Consider the following 23,756-nt stretch of genomic DNA (forward strand, 5'->3'; position numbering starts at 1 on the left):
CTCCTCATCTCACTCTGCGTTCTCCCTAGATATTTCCTCCACTTCCACAGCTTTAAATGCCATTCATATGCCAATAATTCTTTTCAGCAAAGCTGTAAGAAATACACTTTTATGACCCTCTAAAAAATAAAAAAACAATATGCCAATTAAACTATGCTACAATGCCCAAATAACCATCCCAGGCAACACAGAACTAGTCACACCAGCCTTTCATTGCTCTGAAATTTCTTTTAAAGAGCCTCATGGATAAGGCCATTTCCTCGGGTGTCTTGAATTTCAATACTTGGCCTGTGATGGTAATCCCTTTCTATTTAACACAGCTTTTTTCACTTGCGGCTATTTTCCCTTCTAGGTCTCATAAAACACTTGTTTTGGAGGAAAATGTAAAGTTGTTGTTTAACCCTGCAATCAATACACAAATTATAAACAACGCACACAACTGCTTATCCAAAAGGGATTTCAGTTCAGTCACTCAGTCGTGTCCCATGCTTTGCGACCCCATGAATCGCAGCACGCCAGGCCTCCCTGTCCGTCACCAACTCCTGGAGTTCACCCAAACCCATGTCCATTGAGCTGGTGATGCCATCCAGCCATCTCATCCTCTGTCATCCCCTTCTCCTGCTGTCAATCCCTCCCAGCATCAGGGTCTTTTCAAATGAGTCAGCTCTTCGCATCAGGTGGCCAAAATATTGGGAGTTTCAGCTTCAGCATCAGCCCTTCCAATGAACACCCAGGACTGATCTCCTTTAGGATGGACTGGCTGGATCTCCTTGCAGCCGGAGGGACTCTCAAGAGTCTTCTCCAGCACCACAGTTCAAAAGCATCAATTCTTCGGCACTCAACTTCCTGCACAGTCCAACTCTCACATCCATACACAACTACTGGAAAAACCATAGCCTTGACTAGACAGACCTTTGTTGACAAAGTAATTAGGGAGGCCATTAATTATAAGCCACAACTGTTTTCTGAGATGTCAAAATGTGCATCTTATAATTAAGATATACACGTCTGAGACCTACAATACTCAACTTATATATAGGTACTTATTTAAAATTATTACCTGGATACAAAATTACTACAAAGATACTTCAAATCACCATGCCTAGATCTTTCCCCTGGAATCTGATACTACATTTATCCTCCCTTTCTCATGTAACATTGACATCAAACAGTTTCCAAAAACAAGTACTCTATATTGAACTGACTCTTTCCTCTATCTCTCACTACCAACATTGCCTAAGTCACCTAGGCCTAGCCATTCTATGCCCAAAATATCTCTCAAATTTATGTCACTTCCCTTCCTTCTCCTCAAACCTTAGTTCAAGATAACATCTCTTACAGTAAGACATGATTATGGTAGGAGTTATAATGTCCTGCCAGTTTATTTTGTAAACAGCATGATATCCATCCTCTACCTAAAGTTTCAGTGGCCCAACATTGGTTTCAAGAAGGCGTACAAACTCCTCACCATAACATAACATAATATCGTAACACCATAACACCATAACATAACCTAATATCCAAGCTACCATTTTCTAACTTCATCTCTTGCATCTACTATCTCCAAACATTCCCATAGAACTCTGCTATGTCATTCTTAGTATACCAGTTTAATCTACCTTATTGGCTTTTCAGCTTTACTTCTTGTATTATTTTAATGATACTTTTTGTTTTTAGTTCTAGAATTTTCATTAGGTTCTTCCTTAGAATTCCATTTCTCTGCTCAAATTTCCCACCTTTTTATCAAATTTGACTATCTTTTTCTCTAAATCCTTTTTCTTGTTTCCTAATTCAAGCATATGGAAGTTTGTATCAACTACTTTTTCTCTTGACTATGAATCCCATTTTCCTTTTTTTCAAGTCTCTCAATATTTTTATTTTTACGAGACATGATGCATAAAGGAACAATAGATACTGAAATAGATATTTCCCCCAGTGAAGGTAATTCACTTTCTCTGTCAAACAGTTAGAGTGAAGAGTAGATCTCTTCAATACAAAAGGAGTTCATCTGGGTTGGAGCTGAGTAGCCCTTTAGTTCCAGTTCACTTCTGGTTTCAAACATCTTGAAGATGGAGTCAGGTCTCTTCCTATGGCAAGGCTTTGGGATTCAAGCGCTGTAAGACTTGAAGATACTTCTCTCTCTAGCTCAGTCCTATCTCTCTTCATCACTGCTTACTCAGCAAGAGTCCTGATAAGATTTGGCTTCTCAGGGGAACTAGTATTTGAGGATCAATCCTATCCTCCAATCTGTCACGTCAGCCCGGATGTAACTAATAAATAAAGTTCAGCTGGTTTCTCTTAGGGCCATAAACAATTCCATATAGCAGGCTTGCTCTACTGCCTGCCTACACCTCCAGGATCAGTTAATACTCTGAGGGACACAAGCAGCCACTAATCTCTTTGTGCCTAGGTGCGTCTGCTGCTGCTAAGTGTCTTCAGTCGTGTCCGACTGTGTGATCCCATAGACGGTAGCCCACCAGGCTCCCCCATCCCTGGGATTCTCTAGGCAAGAACACTGGAGTGGGCTGCCATTTCCTTCTCCAATGCATGAAAGTGAAAAGTGAAAGTGAAGTCGCTCAGTCGTGCCCAACTCTCAGCGACCCCGTGGACTGCAACCCACCAGGCTCCTCCACCCATGGGATTTACCAGGCAAGAGTACTGGAGTGGGATGCTACTGCCTTCTCTGCTAGGTACATCTAGGAAGGCACAAACGTACATCTTGAACTTGGTTCATTTAACTTCTTTGTGACACAGTTTTCCAATGAATTTTAAAAAAACAACTTTTTAAATCATTTGTTTTCCCCTGTCATTACACAGAGAGCAGTCGTCTCATGACATCTTCTAAATCCATTCTTCTCTTATTGAAATGTTATATTCCCTCCTCTTCTTACCGACCATCTTCAAACTGAAATATTCTGTTTTCTGAAACACTTGCTTACCGTCCTCTAGATAGCTGTCATTACTTCTTTACTCATCTATACCCTCCACTAGTCTGTGAATTCCTTTCACTCACCTGTGGTCTCCACTAGCCTGTACAAATATAACGACTATACTGTAGCTGTGGACAGACAGTGGTAAGGAAAGTAGGCAGAAATCAGAGCAAATATGTGTTTGTGAAAGGAAAAAGATGTATGTTGGCTTTTAATTATGTTATGCATTGAAGACCACAATGTACCTAATCCGTACATTAACTGATAATTTATTGCTTCACCAGCTAAAAACCTTTTCTCTGAACAAATTGAGAATTACCAATAAGCCAAGAATTATACACATATGTTTGACTAAAACTTAATGAGGGAAAACTTTGCTGATTCCAAATGAAATGTATATCCTTAAAAAATACCAAGCAATATTGGCCAATAGGGAGGAGGCCCTAGTATACTATCATATTTTACAAGAGAACTGCTCAGCTCTCTAACTTTAGCACATTCTATAAACACCAGAATTAAACTGCAGTCCTGTAATATGCTCCCTGTTATATTTTTACATGACCCTATGTTATGCCATAAGGCAGCTATTTATATTCCTAATGTAAAGAGGTATGGTTGCTTGAATATATCAATGTTTTCTTAAATTATTCAATGAATAAAGTTCTATTCTCAAGAAGAAAAAATTCTTCAATATGTACACAATCACACATACCAAGCATTTACAAAGAACATGATGCTCTACTCTAATAAAAGGGTAGGGGAAAGATATACGCTGATCAGAGTACTTTAAATATACTACTTTTGATATCTGAGAAATTCCTAAGGCAGAATTACTAAGAGGTATTAAAACTGTCTAGGATGGTAAATCAATTTAGAAAGCTTAATGCTGATTATCTAGGGTAAAGGAAATAGAATCGATGACAGAAAAAAAGATATCAAAACAAGTCATTTAGTCAGAGTTCTTGGTAAAATAATTTAAAAGCTAGAAACTTATTTTTACATCTCTTGTTAATTTCTTAAATGTCTTAAAACTGAAGTGAACAGAAGGTAAAGGCAATTTAAAATCATATTCCATTAAACACACAAAGTATTCTAAAAATCCATAAAATAAACACCTATATCTGGAAAAATCAGAACTGGGACATCTAGTAAACAATTCTGAAACATTTTAAAATATGTTTTAAAGGGGTAATGAATTTTAAACACCTAAGAAAGATGTTGCTGTTAGCTGTCCCTCCATCTACAGTTAGGTTATCTACAGGTATCACCGTCCTATCAGATGATATGAGGAGTAACTGCTAAGCAAGGACATTCACACCACAGCAGAAATTAATCTGCAAGAACCCTAAATGCACAGGTATTAATTAGGATGGTTGTACTGTAGTTTTATCTTACACAGAAAATATTTAAATGGAAGCTGAATGACAGCTGGTGGTGAAATGTGAGTCTGTGATTTAATCGCTCAGAAACCATCAGCACTAAGGCAATATAAGTGTAAAGGGCTTTTGAAAGCGCTTGTGGGTTTCTATAATATGCCTACCTGGAGCAACAACAAACTAGGGGTTTGATTTTGTGTTGTTTATCTAGGCAATTGGTGGGGGGAAGCGAGTTATTAAAGACAGTAACTACTTTCACAACTGTTGACCTTCTAAGTAAGTAATTTCTTAAGAGGAATATGCCAAGAAAATAAGGTTCATTTAGTGACTGTAGAAATTTCTTAATATGCCTACACGGTCTCACTAAAAGTAGAGAAGGCTTAGGTCAGCAAGAAAAAAAATGAATCAGCAAATGGGCAAAGATCAGAAGGATTCCATATTTAAGGACTGTGATTTCATGGTTCCCATGGAAACGAATACAGAAAAGCATTAGAAGTATGCGTGATGCACGGGCACTGGCCATCCAGATTAGACTGGCTACTACTAAGATAAAAATAAATACATTTAAGTTTTATAAGGTGACTAGATTACTTCAAAGTACTCCACAGGATAGCCACTCAAATATCTCCTAATGGTTTCTTAACTTGAACTCCTAAGAACTGAAGTAAGAGCATTTCTGGATAGGGACCATATTAAAAAATGCCTTCTCTTTGTCTTTATTTTCAGTACATAAAAAAGAAAAGAATCACAATCTATTACTTTTAATTAAAGCATGCACAATATAGTATATCAAATTAAACTGCTATTAGACTTGAGTTCATTTTTATTTATCAAATAAATGAAGGGGGAAAGTGTGTTTTCTTAAGGGTTCCTATTAACTCTTTCCTTTATGTAGATGAAAAAATATTAATTTTTAATGAGCAAAAGTATAAATGAAGATTTATAAAATAAGAGAAAGTGAGAATATTTGGTGTCAGTATCATGATACAAGAAAATAAATTTCAATGAAGAAAGAAATCATTTGAAAAAATAAATCCAATAATTTAACATTAAAATTGGAGGGAAGACACCACAGAAAAAACTCAGTGCTTTGATAAATTAGAATGAGGAACCAAAAAATTAAAAATGAATTTACAACGCAAATCAACAACAAAATACTAACAACAAAATACTCAACAACACAAGTCCTTTCTCAGATCTCATAATTCTTTTGGGCATGACTCTAAACAGGCCATATCTTTAATATTCTCTCAACTTTATACATCCTATTACCAGAATTTAACAGCAAAAGATTCAAGTAGATATGTGACAGTCACACCTGAAAAGATATTTTTCTCTAGAAGTAAATAGGTAGCTGTTCAGTCCCTAAATCATGTCTTACTCTTTTGCAAACCCATGGACTGTAGCCCGCCAGGTGCCTCTGTCAGTGGGATTTCCCAGGCAAGAAAACTGGAGAGGGTTCCACCATGTTTTCTGCATTGGCAGGTGGACTCTTTACTGGTGAACCACCAGGCAAGCCCAAAATAAGTAGGGGAGGAACTTAAAAAGATGTCAATTAAAATGTACTAACATTGTGCAAGTGTATAAAATACTAAAGAACTAAATTACAAATAGCAAGTATAATGTATTTATTTGCTTCAAATAATATGTGAAACATTAGCAATGAGTTGATAATTACTGAAACTGAGAGACGGGTACTTCTTCCATTTATACGTATATTTGCAGTTTTCTATAAAAAATATATTTTAAATTATTTAATAATATCTTGATTAGTATGGTTAACTGCCATACATTACTAAATCAATAATGTTTACTGCCATGCATTACTAAATCAATAATGTTTTAGTCATTTCCAAAAAAATATTATCCTTCATATAAAGAAGACACTAATAGCCAAGTAAAACAACTGCTCTTACAATTTTTATAGAATAACCAATTCATGTTGCTCAAAGTCTTTCACACAGTTCCTCTTGAGAACAACTCTATGTATTTAAAAAAATCAGCAGCTAGAGTAAGGCTAAATGTTCAATCAGAAGTTAACCAGAATTTATGAGAATCAAACCCAAAGCAATACCTTTGAATTTAAAGAGAAAACAATTTAAAAAAATAAAGAAGAAAAAAAAAGCAAAGAATGCTACAAAGCTTCTGTCTTACCTTGACCAAGATGTGAAGGTTTTTGAGAAATTATGTGACCACCACCATCTAAAACATACTGGGTACTAAAGTTATCAGCAGCTGTCTTTGTTGTAATTGAAACCTAGAATAAGAAAAACTCAAATAAAATTATGACTTTATATACTGCAGTGGGCTCATTATAAAATAAGGTTTAAAATAATAAACATATATTCTCTCAACTGAAAAAAGTTTGACTTAATAAGTTCTTAGAACCACTTCTCTTTGAAATATTCCTTAGTGATACACTAATAAACAATAGGTTAGCTTACATTTTTCATGTTGCAAATTACTGATTTTTATTTCAAATATATTACCTTAAAACACACACACACACACATCAGTATACTTGAATGGCTATTTGTACTGTATGTATTAAATGACAACATCTGTAAACTCAAATACTTCAATTGCATTAGGGAAGCTTGCTTTTCGAGGGCAAAGTGAAAAATTCTTTTGTAAAGTGATCATTCACTCCTTCCTTTATACTGAGTACAAAACTGCACTTCTGTATTTCAAGTTAATGGTTCAAAAGAATAACAATCAATAAATCAAACACATATGTTGATATATCAGCAGTGTTTCTTAAACCCTAGCTTTAAACTCACTGTTTAAATGGAAACGTTTTATTATTTAAAAAACTAGAATTAAAACATGTAAAAAGGATTCCATTCAGCATGAAAATATTTCCTAAGCTATTACAGTCCTAGAAATATAAATTTAAGAATGTCTGAACTCTTCTGAGCCATCCTCACCCTCAGCTTTCTATTTCCCACCTTTGTGAGATTACTAGAAGAACACATGCTATCACAATGGTAAAACATTCCATTATGAGAAAATACCATAGTTGGTGAGTGGGAATGCTGGCAAAAAGCAGGGTGGATTCAAAAAAGCCTTCTCACATTTTGAGTGAGCAATGACGACCCAAAATTGGGAGCAATCTTTCTCAGTCATCCTTGGACTAAGCAGAGCTGACTATCTTAAAATACATCTATATAATTTAGAAAGAAGCCACAAAGATTCAGCACCACTACTGGAATTCATCTAGGTCCAGTTGGGTCTACATTTGATGATTCTGTCACCAAGTCCTAACCATGCCCTGATTTATGATAGGCCAGATGGCTCTGTGGAACATATGGGTACCACGAAGGCAATACCAGTCACCACAAATATATATATATATATGGCATATAAATATATTTCATATATATATTCAATATCAGTATTTATAAACATACATATATTATATACATAATATATATATGGCTTCTCTAGCTCATAGTACTAGCAGAGTCTGTTAGATTTTCTCCAAGGGTGATGTCCATAAAATCACTATTAGAGGCTCATTGCTGCAGGCTGCTATTTCTGTCATAAATGTTACCCCCCAAACGGCGTACCTGACGACTTTCCCTGGGGGTCGAGTGGTTAGGAATTCACCTGCCAATGCAGGGGATATGGAGTTTGATCCCTGGTCCAGGAAGATTCCACATGCTGTGGGGCAACTAAGACCGTGAAGCACAACTACTGAGCCTGAGCTCTCAAGCCCGTGAGCTGCAGCTACTGAAGCCCGTGCACCAGAGCTGGTGCTCTGCAGCAACGGAAGCCACCGCGGTGAGAAAGCTGAGCACCACGGCAGAGAGGCGCACCCACGCGCCATGACTAAAGGAAGCCTGTTCACAGCCAGGGAGGCCCAGTGCAGTCAAAAATTAAACCCAGGTCAATAAAACAAACAACAATAATATTGCTACCAAAAAAACGCTGGACCTGAAACAAAGTTGTGAGCCTCTGTATACTCTTAAGTGATTCTTCTATTTCCAATAATACACTTCATGGTTCAAAAGTTGTATTTTAAAAGTTTTCCTGATAACCAATCTCAATCTTCCCAGCTACATCCCAACTCTACTGTGTCCAATAGTGATTCCCTCGTCAAGTTTGTTAAAAACAAAGAGGACAGAAATCGCTAGAGATTTTCTTTCCTATTTCGAATTTAATCACTTTATGATTGTCCCTCTAAAAATAATTCTACATTTAACCAAACACTGCTCCAAAATGCCAAGGTCAACTGAATTCTATTTCTATTCTCCAAAGAGCTAGCCACCTGACGTAAGCCGGCGTCACTGAGTAAAGGCAGCCCTGGAACTCTGAGTTCTAGTACTAACTCTGCCAGTGGCTTGCTAGATGGTCCTGAATAAATGATTACACTATCATCTCAGGAGAAAGGTGATGATAAGATGAAGATGATGCTCATACTTTATAAGGTTACACGGGTTTCTGCTTTAACTACTTCAGAGCATTTTACAGATTTAGCCTTAAACCGTTAGGGAACAGTAAACAAACTCCAGCCTAGATGAATACACTGAAGTGCTAAAAGGTGAAACAGAACCTTAGTGGTCATAATGCGACATTTATGTTAAAGAAGTTAAAAAAAACATAATATCATCTTCCAGTGTTAAAATTTTAAAAACTAAATCGTTTATGGTACTATGAAAATTTATTTAGATAGGATATCCTTTGTAATTCCCTGCAAAAGACAGTGAAGGATAACACACACACACACAAAGTTTCACAAATTCATAAAACACAGTGTGTTCCTCAGAGGAAGGAATTATATTTCAAGAGTTCATTTCATCATATGACCCTGTGTCCTGGACAGGAAACCTTTTTTTGGACCAGGCACAGGTTCAGAATGTGTTAGCTGCTGTTAGCTGTGCAGCAGCTAACACATTTGAATTGGTAACAACTCCACCATCAGAAGCATCTCTAATATTATAAATTATTACTGGTGCTTCTGACTAGAGACATTGAGGAATTGTGGCAGTGAATGACTCCAGTGGTATTCCCAAAAGAAGAAATAAATTTATTTTAAAGAATTTTAAAATAAGTTTATTTTAAAAGAAGTTTTAGAAGTCCTTAGAGATTATATTAATTATCAATTGTTAAAAACTGACTCTCTGGTCTAGTTAATGAGTTTCAAGAAATTATAATACTATTACAAAGTTAAAATTGCATAAAAGCATTTAAGCTTTAAATAACTACTATTTTTCTCAATGTTTCAGAAAGTAAGTAAATTAAAAGCTTAGGATACATCTTTGAATTCATGAAAAAAAAAAATCCTCTCCTAACAAAATTTCATTTAAGATAATTAAAGTTCTGTGGAGGTTTTTGGGGTTTGTTTTGCTTCTGCTGACTTTTGGACAAATATTTTGGCACAAGAGCACAAATCTGAAAACTAAGGTAAATGGTCCTCATGATTCAGCTGAAAAGTGAACTGCACATGGATCACTGACCTGTCTTTTTTCTTCCTCAGTGTGAGGATGCCTGCCTGTCTGCCTACAGCTGTACGTTATGACTTCAAAGCCTTCCCCCAGATACTCCACTGTGGGACACTAGCAACAGGGAGATACTGGCCCTGGCTTTTTCCCCTTTCAACAGTTTCATGATCAGTGAGAAAGTTGCATTTAGGAAACATGATATACCAACTGCTTCAAAAATTCTGTGCCTATTCTAATTAAAGCCTTACCACAATGGCTCTCAAGGACACAGGAGATATCCTGCACTTTGTCACAGGGAGCAGGAAACATCAGAATCAATCCAGAGGCTTCCCTCTACTCTTCCACAGCTCTGTGGGACCACAAATAAGGGCATCCCAACCTCCATCTCGGAGAAGGCGATGGCACCCCCACTCCAGTACTCCTGCCTGGAAAATCCCATGGATGGAGGAGCCTGGTGGGCTGCCGTCCATGGGGTCGCACAGAGTCGGACACGACTGAGTGACTTCCCTTTCACTTTTCACTTCCATGCATTGGAGAAGGAAATGGTAACCCACTCCAGTGTTCTTGCCTGGAAAATCCCATGGATGGAGGAGCCTGGCAGGCTGCAGTCCATGGGGTTGCACAGAGTCGGGCACGACTGAGCGACTTCACTTTCACTTTTCACTTCCATGCATTGGAGAAGGAAATGGCACCCCACTCCAATGTTCTTGCCTGGAGAATCCCAGGGATGGGGGAGCCTGGTGGGCTGCTGACTATGGGGTCGCACAGAGTCGGACACGACTGAAGCGACTTAGCAGCAGCAGCAACTTCCATCTTCAAAACACAATGACTTAGCTTCTTATTCTGCCCCATTTAAGCCATAGAGGTTTAATGTAACATGAAACAAAAACAAACATCTATCCCTTATCATCTCATCACAAAATGTATAATGAATTTGACAGACCAACCTAACACTCAGCACATTATAACCACTTTAAAAATTTTGGATGAATGAATCAATAAACATGAGCGTTATGCAAGAGGATGGTCGTCAACTCTTCTAATTCTTCCAAGGGAAAAACAAAAGAAAAAAATAAATTTAAGCTACAGAATAAAGACCATTGGTGAGAATTAGAAGGAATTTACCTAGGCATGGCTATTAAATATTAGAAAGGATTTCCCAAAATGTTGAGGGGTTCACATAAAACACTTTGAAAGTGAAGTGGAAATACTGATTACAAACAAGAGAATGAGCAAGCCTGATGATTCCATCACCTGTGTGATACAGATGCATACTACTTTTCACATTCAAGTCCAGGGTAAAAGTAATTTCATCTGCATGGCACATGACCATATTCAAGATACTTTAATATATATTGTTTCATTTGATCCTCAAATGATTATCTCCACTTTATAGATTAAAAAAATAAAGACTCAGAAATGTTTTATGCTTTTGGCCAACTCTTATTCACACTCTTGGAAATAATGATTAGATTTCTGAGGTCCTGTCCAGAGTTTGTTCTAATTTGAAGAAAACAAAACAAATTAAAAATATCGTATGCTGCTGCTGCTAAGTCGCTTCAGTCGTGTCCAACTCTGTGCAACCCCAGAGACGGCAGCCCACCAGGCTCCGCCGTCCCTGGGATTCTCCAGGCAAGAACACTGGAGTGGGTTGCCATTTCCTTCTCCAGTGCATGAAAGTGAAAAGTCAAAGTGAAGTCACTCGGTGTGTCTGACTCTTAGCGACCCCATGGACTGCAGCCCACCAGGCTCCTCCGTTCATGGAATTTTCCAGGCAAAAGTACTGGAGTGGAAAAATTGAGTTGTGACTTAGCTTCCATTTAAAATCTAGTTCAAAACACTTATGAGTTTCTTATACATTTCTTTGGAGAACAAAATAGTTTTAATATAATATATATAAAATATCAGCCTAGAAGGAGTTTATTTTGTGTTTTATTATGTAGTAGAAAGAATACATACAAAGAGTCTTCTTAAAAATTATTATGGACATGTCAAAATAGGATTTTCACTACCTCTAGCTCATTCTAGTCAGTATGTCTAGCAATACGTACCAGGAATGTAACACTGAAGACTGATGAATATCCCAAAATTACTGTTCCACAACAATAATAAATTTCAAGAGATGTTATGCTTAATGATATAATTTAAAAATATATACGAATCACTTTGTTTCAGTCACTGATAACATTCATCAGATTATGGAAACAGGTAATTCCAGTTTTAAATACCACTCTTATAAAAATTTATTTTTTACTCTTTTGGACTGATTGGAAGTCATTTTATAACTGACAAATTAGGAAAACTGCTCATTCTTTTAAAATGCATAAATTAAAAAAACAGAATTAGATGTATTTTAAGTTTCAACAGCCAATTTTGTTGAAAGTCTACTTAATTTTTCTTTTTATAACTAAAATTATGATTAACTTTAAAATAATATAACACAAGATAATTTCAACAGTTGGAGTTTTGAGTGATGGCTGTGTGACAAAACTATATCTCAATTATCTATTATCAGTTTACCCAGTCAGAGATGATTTACATCTGTATGACTTTACTTTTTTATATAAATTTATATAATTGGAGGTTAATTACTTTACAATATTGTATTGGTTTTGCCATACATCAACATGAATCTGCCACAGGTATACACATGTTCCCCATTCTGAACCCCCCTCCCTCCTCCCTCCCCATACCATCCCTCTGGGTCATCCCTGTGCACCAGCCCCAAGCATCCAGTATCATGCATCGAACCTGGACTGGCGATTCATTTCATATATGATATTATACATGTTTCAATGCCATTCTCCCAAATCATCCCTCCCTCTCCCTCTCCCACAGAGTCCAAAAACCTGTTCTATACATCTGTGTCTCTTTTGCTGTCTCGCATACAGGGTTACTGTTATCATCTTTCTAAATTCCATATATATGTGTTAGCATACTGTATTGGTGTTTTTCTTTCTGGCTTACTTCACTCTGTATAATCGGCTCCAGTTTCATCCACCTCATTAGAACTGATTCAAATGGATTCTTTTTAATGGCTGAGTAATACTCCATTGTATATATGTACCACAGCTTTCTTATCCATTCATCTGCTGATGGACATCTAGGTTGCTTCCATGTCCTGGCTATTATAAACAGTGCTGCGATGAACATTGGGGTACACGTGTCTCTTTCAATTCTGGTTTCCTCGGTGTGTATGCCCAGCAGTGGGACTGCTGGGTCATAAGGCAGTTCTATTTCCAGTTTTTTAAGGAATTTCCACTCTGTTCTCCATAGTGGCTGTACTAGTTTGCATTCCCACCAACAGTGTAAGAGGGTTCCCCTTTCTCCACACCCTCTCCAGCATTTATTGCTTGTAGACTTTAGGATCACAGCCATTCTGACTGGCGTGAAATGGTACCTCATTGTGGTTTAAATTTATCTACATCAGTTAGTTTGGCCAATAGAATAACCAAATCACTAATTTTTATTATGTAATCACAATCTCTATCAAAAATTTTTCAAAATAAACTGGAGCCTTTAAAATAAACATGTAACTTCTATACTTGCAACTTCAATTCTTTCTGAATGGTGAAGAATATTGTTTAAAAAGTAGTATTTTTCCCCAAAAAAGCACTCATTAATTTGTCTTCCTAAATAATAAGTTTTAATTTTAAAATATAATTGACTTTAAGAACTATATATTACTTTCTGTGTTTTTGAAATACTATTCAGAAGCCTCCAATATACATTTCAACTTGACTACTCCTTGATAAAATCTCTATTGAGCACTATGGACCTGAGTATATTCATTATTTTAATATGAGGCAGTTTTAAACTTACTAATACCTTTTTAATCATGCTAGTAAGAAAGCAGCATGAGCTACTGTGGAAAACCCAGTACTAAGAGGTGTGAAATCATAAATGAATTTTTGGCTTTGCCATGGAGACATTATGTGTCTCTAAAGAGATCATAATTTTCTTATTCCGCTTACTTCACTGTGCACAGTTCCTCTGCAATAAACCACTCACATACAGTGGATAAAGAAACTTTATCTGACTTATTGTTAGACGTTTTGAAGTTGGGTTAAGAAAACCTGGCATTATTAAAAAGAATGCATTTGAATCAGTTCTAATGAGGTGAATGAAACTGGAGCCTATTATACAGAGTGAAGTAAGTCAGAAAGAAAAACACCATTATAGTATACTACACATATATGTGGAATTTAGAAAGATGGTAATGATGACCCTATATGCAAGACAGCAGGAGAGACACAGATGTAAAGAACAGACTTTTTTGGGCCCTGTGGGAGAAGGCGAGGGTGGGATGATTTGAGAGGGTAGCATTGAAACGTGTATATTATCATATGTGAAATAGGTCACCAGTCCAGGTTCAATGCATGAGGCAGGGTGCTCAAGGCTGGTGCACTGGGATGACCCTGAGGGATGGGATAGGGAGAGAGGTGGGAGGAGGGTTCAGGACAGGGAACACATGTACACCCATGGCTGATTCATGTCAATGTATGGCAAAACCACTACAATACTGTGAAGTAATTAGCTTCCAATTAAAATAAATAAATTTTTTAAAAAAGAAAAGAAAACCTGGCATTTGGCTTCATAAAACCTCATTTTCTTATCAACAATATGGGGAGACTAAACCATAGAAGACTAAGCTGGAGACTAGCACTGGGGAGTGCTCCAGAGATGATCATTTGTGGGGACAAGACAGAAAGAGAAGTGGGGCTGTGCCAGTCACAGCAGGCCTTGGCAGGCCCCAGCGGGGCACTCTGGAGCAGAAACAGCATGGCAGAGTTGTTTCTCAACCAGAATAGGGCCTTCACAAGGTTGCCCTGTATGAGCTGGGTAAGGGTCCACTACTAATACCGGAATCCTTTGTATCAGAAACAATCTAAATCATCAAAACATCTGTGATGAAAGAGTATATACTGTAAGAGTCCATTTAGAGCAAGTTCAAGTACAGGTATGACTAATCTCTGTCATACAGATCGGAAGAGCCACTACCTTTCGAGGCATACTAGCTGGAAGCAGGAATGAGGGAGGCCTTCAGGGGTGCTGATAATGGTCTAAATCTTGATCTAAACTACACATACATAAAAATTTACACATACACGCACACACATCTATGTGTGATTTTCCCAAAGACTTACAAGACTTATAATATTCCACAAAATACTGGAATATTTTCTAAGATAAACTTTGGACTCTGAAATATGTAAATCGAACATAATTTTTTAAAGCCTACAGTTTTCTATCATTGTGATAATTTGACAATTCTTCTACTCCTTTTGTAATTTTGATGAACAAAATTATTTTAAGTATTTATACTCAAGACATTCAAATACCTCAAAAATGAATCAAGAGATCAAACGATAAATTTGGATATTAAGTGGGCTTAAGTCATCAAATGAAAAAACAATGCTGTGTACCACTGGATAAAGACTTGCCAAACTGCCATCTAAAATCGTAACTACAGTGAAGAGTTGGATAAATTATGACTTAAGTACAATGTTATTTTAAAAGACTAAGTATAGTACTGCCACCTAGCAGACAAAGTTGGTAATGACCAACTTCAGTCCTGAAAGGCTAATATACACATCTTATAGAAAATAAACAAAGGAAGTGGCAACCCACTCCAGTACTCTTGCCTAGAGAATCCCATGGAGAGAGGAGCCTGGCAGGCTGCAGTCCATGGGGTCGCAAAGAATCGGACACGACTGAGCGACTTCACTTTCACTTTCTATAGAAAATACAAAAAGGCTGAACAATACACTATTTAACAATACCTGCCAAATTTGGACAACAGTTAAAAAATCAAATACTTTACTCTCAAACAAATAATACAATTTTTAAAACAGCCCTGAGAACTCAAACAACAGTATTTAGTACTGGGAGCTTCAAAGCCTCTCTGGTACAAATCACATTCCAATTAAAAAAAAAAAAAAAGACGCTTTCTACAAGATTCCAGGACTATACGTTCCAATATACAGTCTACGGGGATAAAAATGGGCAATGGTCAGTAAATTTTGGAGACTCAGCAAACTCTAAATAAAGCCAGTGCTGAGAAAGAGAGAAAGCACAAGGTGCGCAAGATTTTGGATAGAGATTTTTTACACACTATACACTTCAGGAATGACAAGGTCTTTTCTCCTTTAGTGATGTCTGAACATCTGGATTCTAAGAAGCAGGGTCCTCTGAGCTAGAACAGCATAACTTCACCCTTTAAACTCTCCCTCCTCCACAACCCACAATTTTTCTTTCTTTCAGCTTACAGAGCCCTGAAGTTAAAGACTAAGTGAATACCTAGATGGGACCTTACCACCAAAACTGGAGAAAACCTACTTTATGCAGACACTCTAAGGGAAGGGCTGAGGGAAGACAGAGAAGCCTGGAGAAGGGGTCACTGTTGGGGAGACTAGATTACTAAAGAGACAATGAAAGCAACAATATCTCATATCTTTGCCACTTTTCTGAGACAACAGTTCAGTTCAGTTCAGTCACTCAGTCAACAAGTCCCATCATTTTACTGCACCTGAGCATTCTCACCCAAACAGCAGTCAGCACAAATGAAAGGATACATGGCCACCAGGCAAACGCAGGCAGCTAAAGAGACCCTCACAATTACCACGTAAAACAGCCACACTGGCACACAATCACACTGTAAAACAGACCCTAACACAGAAGCGAACAGTCCAGCACAAAGCAACTAGTGATCAAACACAACTGATATACATGGAAATGGAGAGATAAGGTTCTAGACGGGCTTTGCCAAAAACCAGCTGTGTGATCCAGGGAAGAGGCAGTGACAGAATTGATACCATGCAACGCAGTGGGTCAGACAACAACTGAATGAAGGGTTTATACACACTGAAAACATCCAGCAGTCAGGACAGGAAAATTCTAACTAGGGTTTAGCCCAAGCCACTGCATATCTCCAGTGAGTGCCTGAGTGTTTGCTCAGTCGTGTCTGACTCCTTGTGACCCCCATGGACTGTAGCCCACCAGGCTTCTCTGTCCATGGGACTCTAGGCAAGAATACTGGAGTGAGTTGCCATTTCCTTCTCTACATATCTCTAGGGCACAGTCCAATTATCTGTGTTGACCAGCGTAGTATTTCCAGAGTGTGTTCCACAGCAGAACAGAATTAACAGTGATAGCTATCTCATTAAATGGGTTTCATAGCCAAGTGTGCAGGAAATGTCCCTATTGTAAACCACCAACCTCAGAGATTCATAATGTACTTTAGTACAGTAAAGGCTCTGAGAAATGCTTATAGTTACCTGTATAATTTTAATACTTTTCCAAGCCATTAGATGATTAAACCATTTTTTTGCTTATATTTATATATATATATATATATAAACACTGAAAAACACTCTTTGCCATTCCTCAAAAAACTAATTACAATAGTCCCCCTTACCCACAGGAGACACGTTTCAAAATCCCCAGTGGAGGCCTGAAACTGCAGATGGTATCAAACCCTACATACACTATGTTTTTTTTCTAAATACACATATCTAAGATAAAGTTCAATTTATAAATCAGGCACAGTAAGAGAGTATCTGAATTGCTGGCATCCCTACTCTTGTACTTTGGGGCCATTATTGAGTAAAATAAGGGCTCCTTTGAAAACAAGCACTATGACACCTTGACAAATCTGGTAACTCACCCAGCTAGAAAGTAACTAAAAGGCTGTAGTGTGTACAATGTGGACACATAAGACAGATAATTCACATCCTAGGCAGGACAGAGCAGAACTACACCATATTTCATCATACTACTCAGAATGGCACACAACTTATGAATTATTCCTGGAATTTTTCCACTTAATATTTTCTGACAGTGGTTGGCTGCGGTAACTGAAACCACAGAAAGCAAAATAGGGATAAGGGGGGATTATTGAACCATTTGACCCAGCGATTCCACTTCTGGGTATATACCCAAAAAAGTGAAAGCCAAGGACTCAGACATTTGTACACCAATCTTCACAAGAGTCAAACCCTGGAAACAACCCAAACGTCTCTTGATAGATGAATGAATAAATAAAATACGGTTTATACATACAATGGAGTATCATTCACCCTTAACAAGAATGAAATTCTAATACACATTATAACATGTATGAACCTTAAAGACATTATGCTAAGTTAAATAAACCAGACACAAAAGATAAATACTGTATGATTCCAAGTATAAGACACACCTAAACAGTCAAACTCATAGAGACAGAAAGTAGAATATTGGTGACCAGTGGATGGAGGAAAGGAGAATAGGGGTTTATTGTTTAATGGGTACAGCTTCAGTTTGGGATAATGAAAAAGTCCCAGAGATGGACAGTGGTGATGCCTACACAACAGAGCAAATGCATTTAGTATCACAGAACTGTAAACTTAAAAATGACTGAACTGGTAGAATTGATGTCTATTTTACACAATAAAATAGTAAATGTTACATGTATTTCACACAGTTAAAAAGAAAACTGCCAAATTCTGGGTGAGTTTTCTCTTAATTCTAATACCATGTTATTATGAAACCGCTAAAATGATCAATACAAATTACCTTACCTCAGCTATACAACAAATTGACCCCAAGGCTTCTCCACGAAAACCATACGTTGTCAAATTTTCGAGATCTTCATGACTACTTATTTTGGAGGTGTAGTACTTCACTGCCATTACAGGTGCATCAATAGCCTTGATACCCTCACCATTGTCTCGCACCTCAATTTTATCAAATCCATAGTTTTCCTATGAAAAGTTCAACAATACTTTTAGTATATAAAGACATTAAACTGTTATCACATTTAGAGACAGAAGGCAACACAAATGAAACGGTTTTGCCATTTATCTATCTCTTATGGAAACTTAGGACTTCCCTGGTAGCTTAGTTGACGAAGAATCTGCCTGCAATGCAGGAGAACGAGGTTCGATTCCTGAGTCAGGAAGAAACCCCAGAGAAGGGATAGGCTACTCGCTCCATTATTCTTGTACTTTCCTGGTGGCTCAGATGGTAACGAATCCAGCTGCAATGCGGGAGATCTGGGGTCGATCCCTGGGTTGGGATGATCCCCTGGAGGAGGGCATGGCAACCCACTCCAGTATTGTTGCCTGGAGAATTACCATGGTCAGAGGAGCCTGGTGGGCTACAGCCCATGGGGTTGCAAAGAGTTGGACACGACTGAGCAACGAAGCACAGCACAGCACAGCATGTAAACTTAACATTAAGGAAGTTAAGAGTTTAAATTCTTAACTCTACCAATTCCTAGTTATGGTACAATGGGCAAGTTCCTTGTTTTCCCTGGACTCAGATTCAGTGTAAAATAATATCAGTATGATCTTCAAGGTTCCCTTGAATTGTTTCCATATAATAGGTATTTACATTTAAATTTATGTTTAAACTTCCCCAGAAATATTCTTCAGTTATACAGACCTTTGTATATATTATTGCAGCTGTTCAGTCACTAAATCGTATCCAACTCTTTGCAAGCCCATGGGCTGCAGCCACCAGGCTTCTCTGTCATCCTCTACTGGAGTTTGCTCAAATTCACATCCACTGAATTGGTGATGTTATATAACCATCTCATCCTCTGCTGCCCCCTTCTCCTCCTGCCCTCAATCTTTCCCAGCATCAGAACCTTTTCCAATGACACGGCTTCCCATCAGGTAATCAAAGAACGAGAGCTTCAGCATCAGTCCTTCCGATGCATATTCAGGGATGATTTCCTTCAGGATGGACTGATTGGATCTCCTTGCAGTCCCAGGGACTCTGAAGAGTCTTCTCCAACACCACACTTCAAAATCATCAATGATTCAGTACTCAGTCTTCTTTATGGTCCAACTCTCACATCCGCACATGACCACTGGAAAAACCAAAGCCTTGACTATAAGGACATTTGTTGGCAAAGTGATGTCTCCGCTTTTTAATATGCTGTCTAGGTAAGCCACTCCAGTGTTCTTGCCTGGAGAACCCCAGGGACGGCGGAGCCTGGTGGGCTGCCGTCTACGGGTCGCACAGACTCGGACACGACTGAAGCGACTTAGCGGCAGCAGGTGTGTCACAGCGTTTCTTCCAAAGAGCAAGCGTCTTTCAATTTCACGGCTGCAGTCACCATCTGCAGTGATTTTGGAGCCCAAGAAAAGAAAATCTGTCACTGCTTCCACATTTTCCCCTTCTATTTGCCATGAAGTGATGGGACCGGATGCCAAGATCTTAGTTTTCTGAACACTGAGTTTCAAGCCAGCTTTTTCACTCTCCTCTTTCACCCTCATCAAGAGGCCCTTCTGTTTCTCTTCACTTTCTGCATTAGAGTGGTATCATCTACATATCTGAGGTTGTTGGTATTTCTCCCAGCAATCTTGATTCCTGCTTGTGAGTCATCCAGCTCAGCATTTTGCATGAAGTACTCTGCCTATCATCCATGTGTCCTGGGTGGTCCTGCATGGCATGGCTCATAGCTTCACTGAGTTACGCAAGTCCCTGCGCCATGACAAGGCTGAAGGGTGCTTTGTGTATATATAATCTCCCAAATAAAACAGAACAACATCACCATCAAAACAACACCTGATTCTTCCCACCAAGAGCCCAGCAACTATCAATATTCAATCTGATTTTTAATATTTTCTCTCTTAAACTAGCTATTGTAGTCATAAATAGAAATCTGTTAATTATGACTTTCTGAATTTCTTTCTGAAAATAGTTACCTAACAGATTGCTGAGAAAATACACCTAATTAGCAATTTCAGTGAATTTTTAATTTGGAAATGGAGAAGGAAAAACAAATCATAGCTTAATATGGGTAATTTAATACTAAAAATATGCATACATTGCAAATACAAAGCATAAATTCCTATGGTCATCACACTTTCTGTGAGTACACATTTTAAATTTGGTAGCAAACTTCTATCATAAGCTTTACTTCACAGAGTTTTATGTGTATGGCCATAAATGCAAGTTATATAGGGAAAAAAAAATCTTCCTACAATTATAATGACTATTATTTAAAAATAATACAGTACCTTTTTAATAACCTAAAATTATATGACACTGTGTCATTCTTTTTTAGATAAATTATAAATACAAGGTTCTGGGGAGAGTCACCTAAGATTTAGTTTCTTATCTCTCCCTTAATCTAAAATTATGATCCTGGTGATAGCTTGTCTACTTTGTTTTATAGAAAAATAATTAACTATAGAAATGTCAGTCTTTCAATACAAGTAAAAACTCAAGGCATCTGAGTAAAATAATACAAACATCTGTTTAGGAGTCTGAAATAATGTCAACATATTTAATTTACTTATTATGAAAACATTCCTACCCAGGACAGTTATTACTATATGAAACTATAATAAAACAGATCTTATTATATAGAGCAAAAGAGTTGTTTTAAAATTCTACAAACCAGAAACGGATAAATGTCAAGAGACTTAAATATATAACCAGATAAAAATGTGTACTTTAATTTCCTTTTTAAAGAGGACTTCTGTTGGCTCTGTAAAACTATTGTTTAAAACTGTATTTTTCTTCCAAGACCTCTCAGAATAAGATTTATGTCTGCCTGCTTAAGATTCTTACATTAAATTTGTGTTATAATTATCTAATCCTATTTAAGTATTATCAACTATATTCTAATCAGACTGAACTATATAAAATGTTTAAGAAAAAGGAAATGTCTTTCATTTTTTTCATATTTATAAGTGAAGTGAAGTGAAGTCGCTGTCGTGTCCGACTCTTTGCTACCCCATGGAGTATATAGTCCACCGGGCTTCTCTGTCCATGGGATTTTCCAGGCAAGAATACTGGGGTGGATTGCCATTTCCTTCTCCAGGAGATCTTCCCATCCCAGGGATCGAACCCAGGGATCGAACCCAGGTCTCCCGCATTGCAGGAAGATGCTTTAACCTCTGAGCCACCAGGGAAGCTTTTACTGTATCATTTAAAATCAAAGTACAAGTTTGACATAGGATAGAACAGTGGTTCTCACCATCAGCCAGAAACTTCTTAGAAACACAAATTTGGGGCCCTACCTAGAATATGAAATTCTAGGGCCCAATAACTGTTTTAACAAACTCACTAGGATTACTGATGCACCCAAGTGTTGTGAGAACCACTAGCACTGACGAAAAATCTTGAAAGGTTTTAGAGTCATAAAGATCTGGAATATAATCTCAGCTCCACTACTTACTACCATACTTACATGACTTTGGGAAAGTTCTTAGAACCTTAGTTATTTGTAAAATGGGTAGCGGTAGCTAATTTATAGTTTTTATAAGGATAAAAAGGGATAACATATATATATGTACATGTATATGAAAAGGGAAGGTCTCTTTCCTACAAAGATATTCATATCAGTATTCTTGCTAATGCCATAATACCAGAAATAATATGAATATCTGATGATCAGGAGATTATAAAAAAATGCATTCTTACATTCACTCAAACAAATTTATTTACCATTTATGTACCAGGTACTGAACAGGTATAGAGAACACAAAAAAATATAGACTTTACCTCCACGAGCTAGTAATTTACAATAGAGGTGGTAGAGGTTCAGACTCATTGCAAGAAATCATAGTTAAGTGTCATAAGTCATATTATCTCAAATGATTTAATATGTAGCACTTAAATTAAAAATGTGAAAACTATGAAACAACAAAGGACACAGTTCTGAAAGAAGATTAAGTAGAAAAAACAAAATACAAATGAGAATATATAAAACAAATAAGCACATACAATCAAGGGTAAGTAATAGCAGAAAATATGGACAAATTAAGTTCATTTATGTGAAAGAGTCCTCAAGAATAAGCATTCCTTCATGACTTCCTTTAGTGTTACTGTATATTGATTTAAACTAAAATGCATTTTTAAGGATTTACTCTTAAATAAGACAAAGTATTCAATGTTCTAAAAATAATTTACTGGTATATAAAGAAATAAAAGATAATAGGTGTAAGGAGAAAACATCTGTCCAACTCTTTTTTTGCTTTAAAGGTTAGTGTTAGTTAGTGTTAGTCACTCAGTCGTGCCCGACTCTTGGTGATCCCATGGGCTGCAGTCCACCAGGCTCCTCTGTCCATGAGATTTTCCAGGCAAGGATACTGGAGTGGGTTGCTATTTCCTTCTCCAGGGGGTCTTCCCAACCCAGGGATCGAACCTGGGTCTCCTGCATTGCAAGCAGATTCTTTACCAACTGAGCTACAAGGGAAGCAGCATCTCAAGAACACTCACCAGTTTAACATCTATGCTTGTGGCACCGGCATCCAAGGAGTTTTCAATGAGCTCTTTTACAACACTGACCACGGAAGTGATTATTTGAGAGCTTGAAAGCAGGCGAACTGTTGCTGCGGACAACTGTTTCATTCTAGCTTTCAGCACAGTAGCTAGAAAATAAACCATAAGATGTAAAAATAAATATTGTTAAACATTCCTAACAGAACTGACAGCAGTTTGGTTACAAGTCTCATTGTATGTCAGGCTCTACTGTTAAGCACATACAGTATTAAATTGCTTATTTATTATGAATATCCTTTAAACTCAATGCCATATCATCTGCATATTGTAAGACTAAGGCACAGAGAAATTACTTGGTAAGTCACACTATGTTACTAATTGAAGAATGGTAAGAACAATCGTGGAATAAGTGTAATGTATGACCTGCCTGGCTAGGAATGACCAGATGGTGCTGTCAACTGATATGCAGATAATGTCAGTCATGTGCCTTAATGGCAGTGGCTCTTGAACATCACTAGTCATCGATACATTTCAATGAATTACAATTATCTCTTTTAATTACTGAGCTCTTTTAGAGTTAGTAAATCTAGACTCCAGAATTACCCTTAATCTAACCTAGTCACATCTCTGACATATCACATCAGATTACCATCCTGTAAACTACTGAGCCTAAAACATCTTTCTAATCATGTGGCTCCCCAAAGCCAAAATAAGATAAAGCTTAAATCCACGTGCTGGCATTCAAGGTCCTTTACGTGCCGATCCAACTTGTACATCCGAAT

At 37.4% G+C, this 23,756-nt stretch overlaps 1 protein-coding gene across 41 annotated transcripts in view; it reads right to left on the reverse strand.

The window, feature by feature from the left end:
* PMS1 (PMS1 homolog 1, mismatch repair system component) overlaps positions 1-23,756 on the reverse strand; it is a 474,998-nt gene that overhangs the window by 444,095 nt on the left and 7,147 nt on the right. For 33 of the 41 annotated variants that reach the window (XR_009599278.1, XR_009599285.1, XR_009599287.1 and 30 more), the window contains exons 2-4: positions 22,972-23,123; positions 18,312-18,494; positions 6,461-6,563 (exon numbers count right to left, since the gene is read on the reverse strand). Coding sequence is in view for 13 of the 41 variants with exons in the window: in XM_060409623.1 (XP_060265606.1) it covers positions 6,461-6,563; positions 18,312-18,494; positions 22,972-23,103 (418 nt within the window). In the remaining 28 variants the exon portion in view is untranslated. The remainder of the gene's footprint in view (positions 1-6,460; positions 6,564-18,311; positions 18,495-22,971; positions 23,124-23,756) is intronic. The other 8 variants (XR_009599294.1, XR_009599295.1, XR_009599293.1 and 5 more) reach the window with 1 other exon arrangement.

The sequence above is a fragment of the Ovis aries genome, chromosome 2 (genome assembly GCF_016772045.2).
Source record: "Ovis aries strain OAR_USU_Benz2616 breed Rambouillet chromosome 2, ARS-UI_Ramb_v3.0, whole genome shotgun sequence".
NCBI classification, from domain to species: Eukaryota; Metazoa; Chordata; class Mammalia; order Artiodactyla; family Bovidae; genus Ovis; species Ovis aries.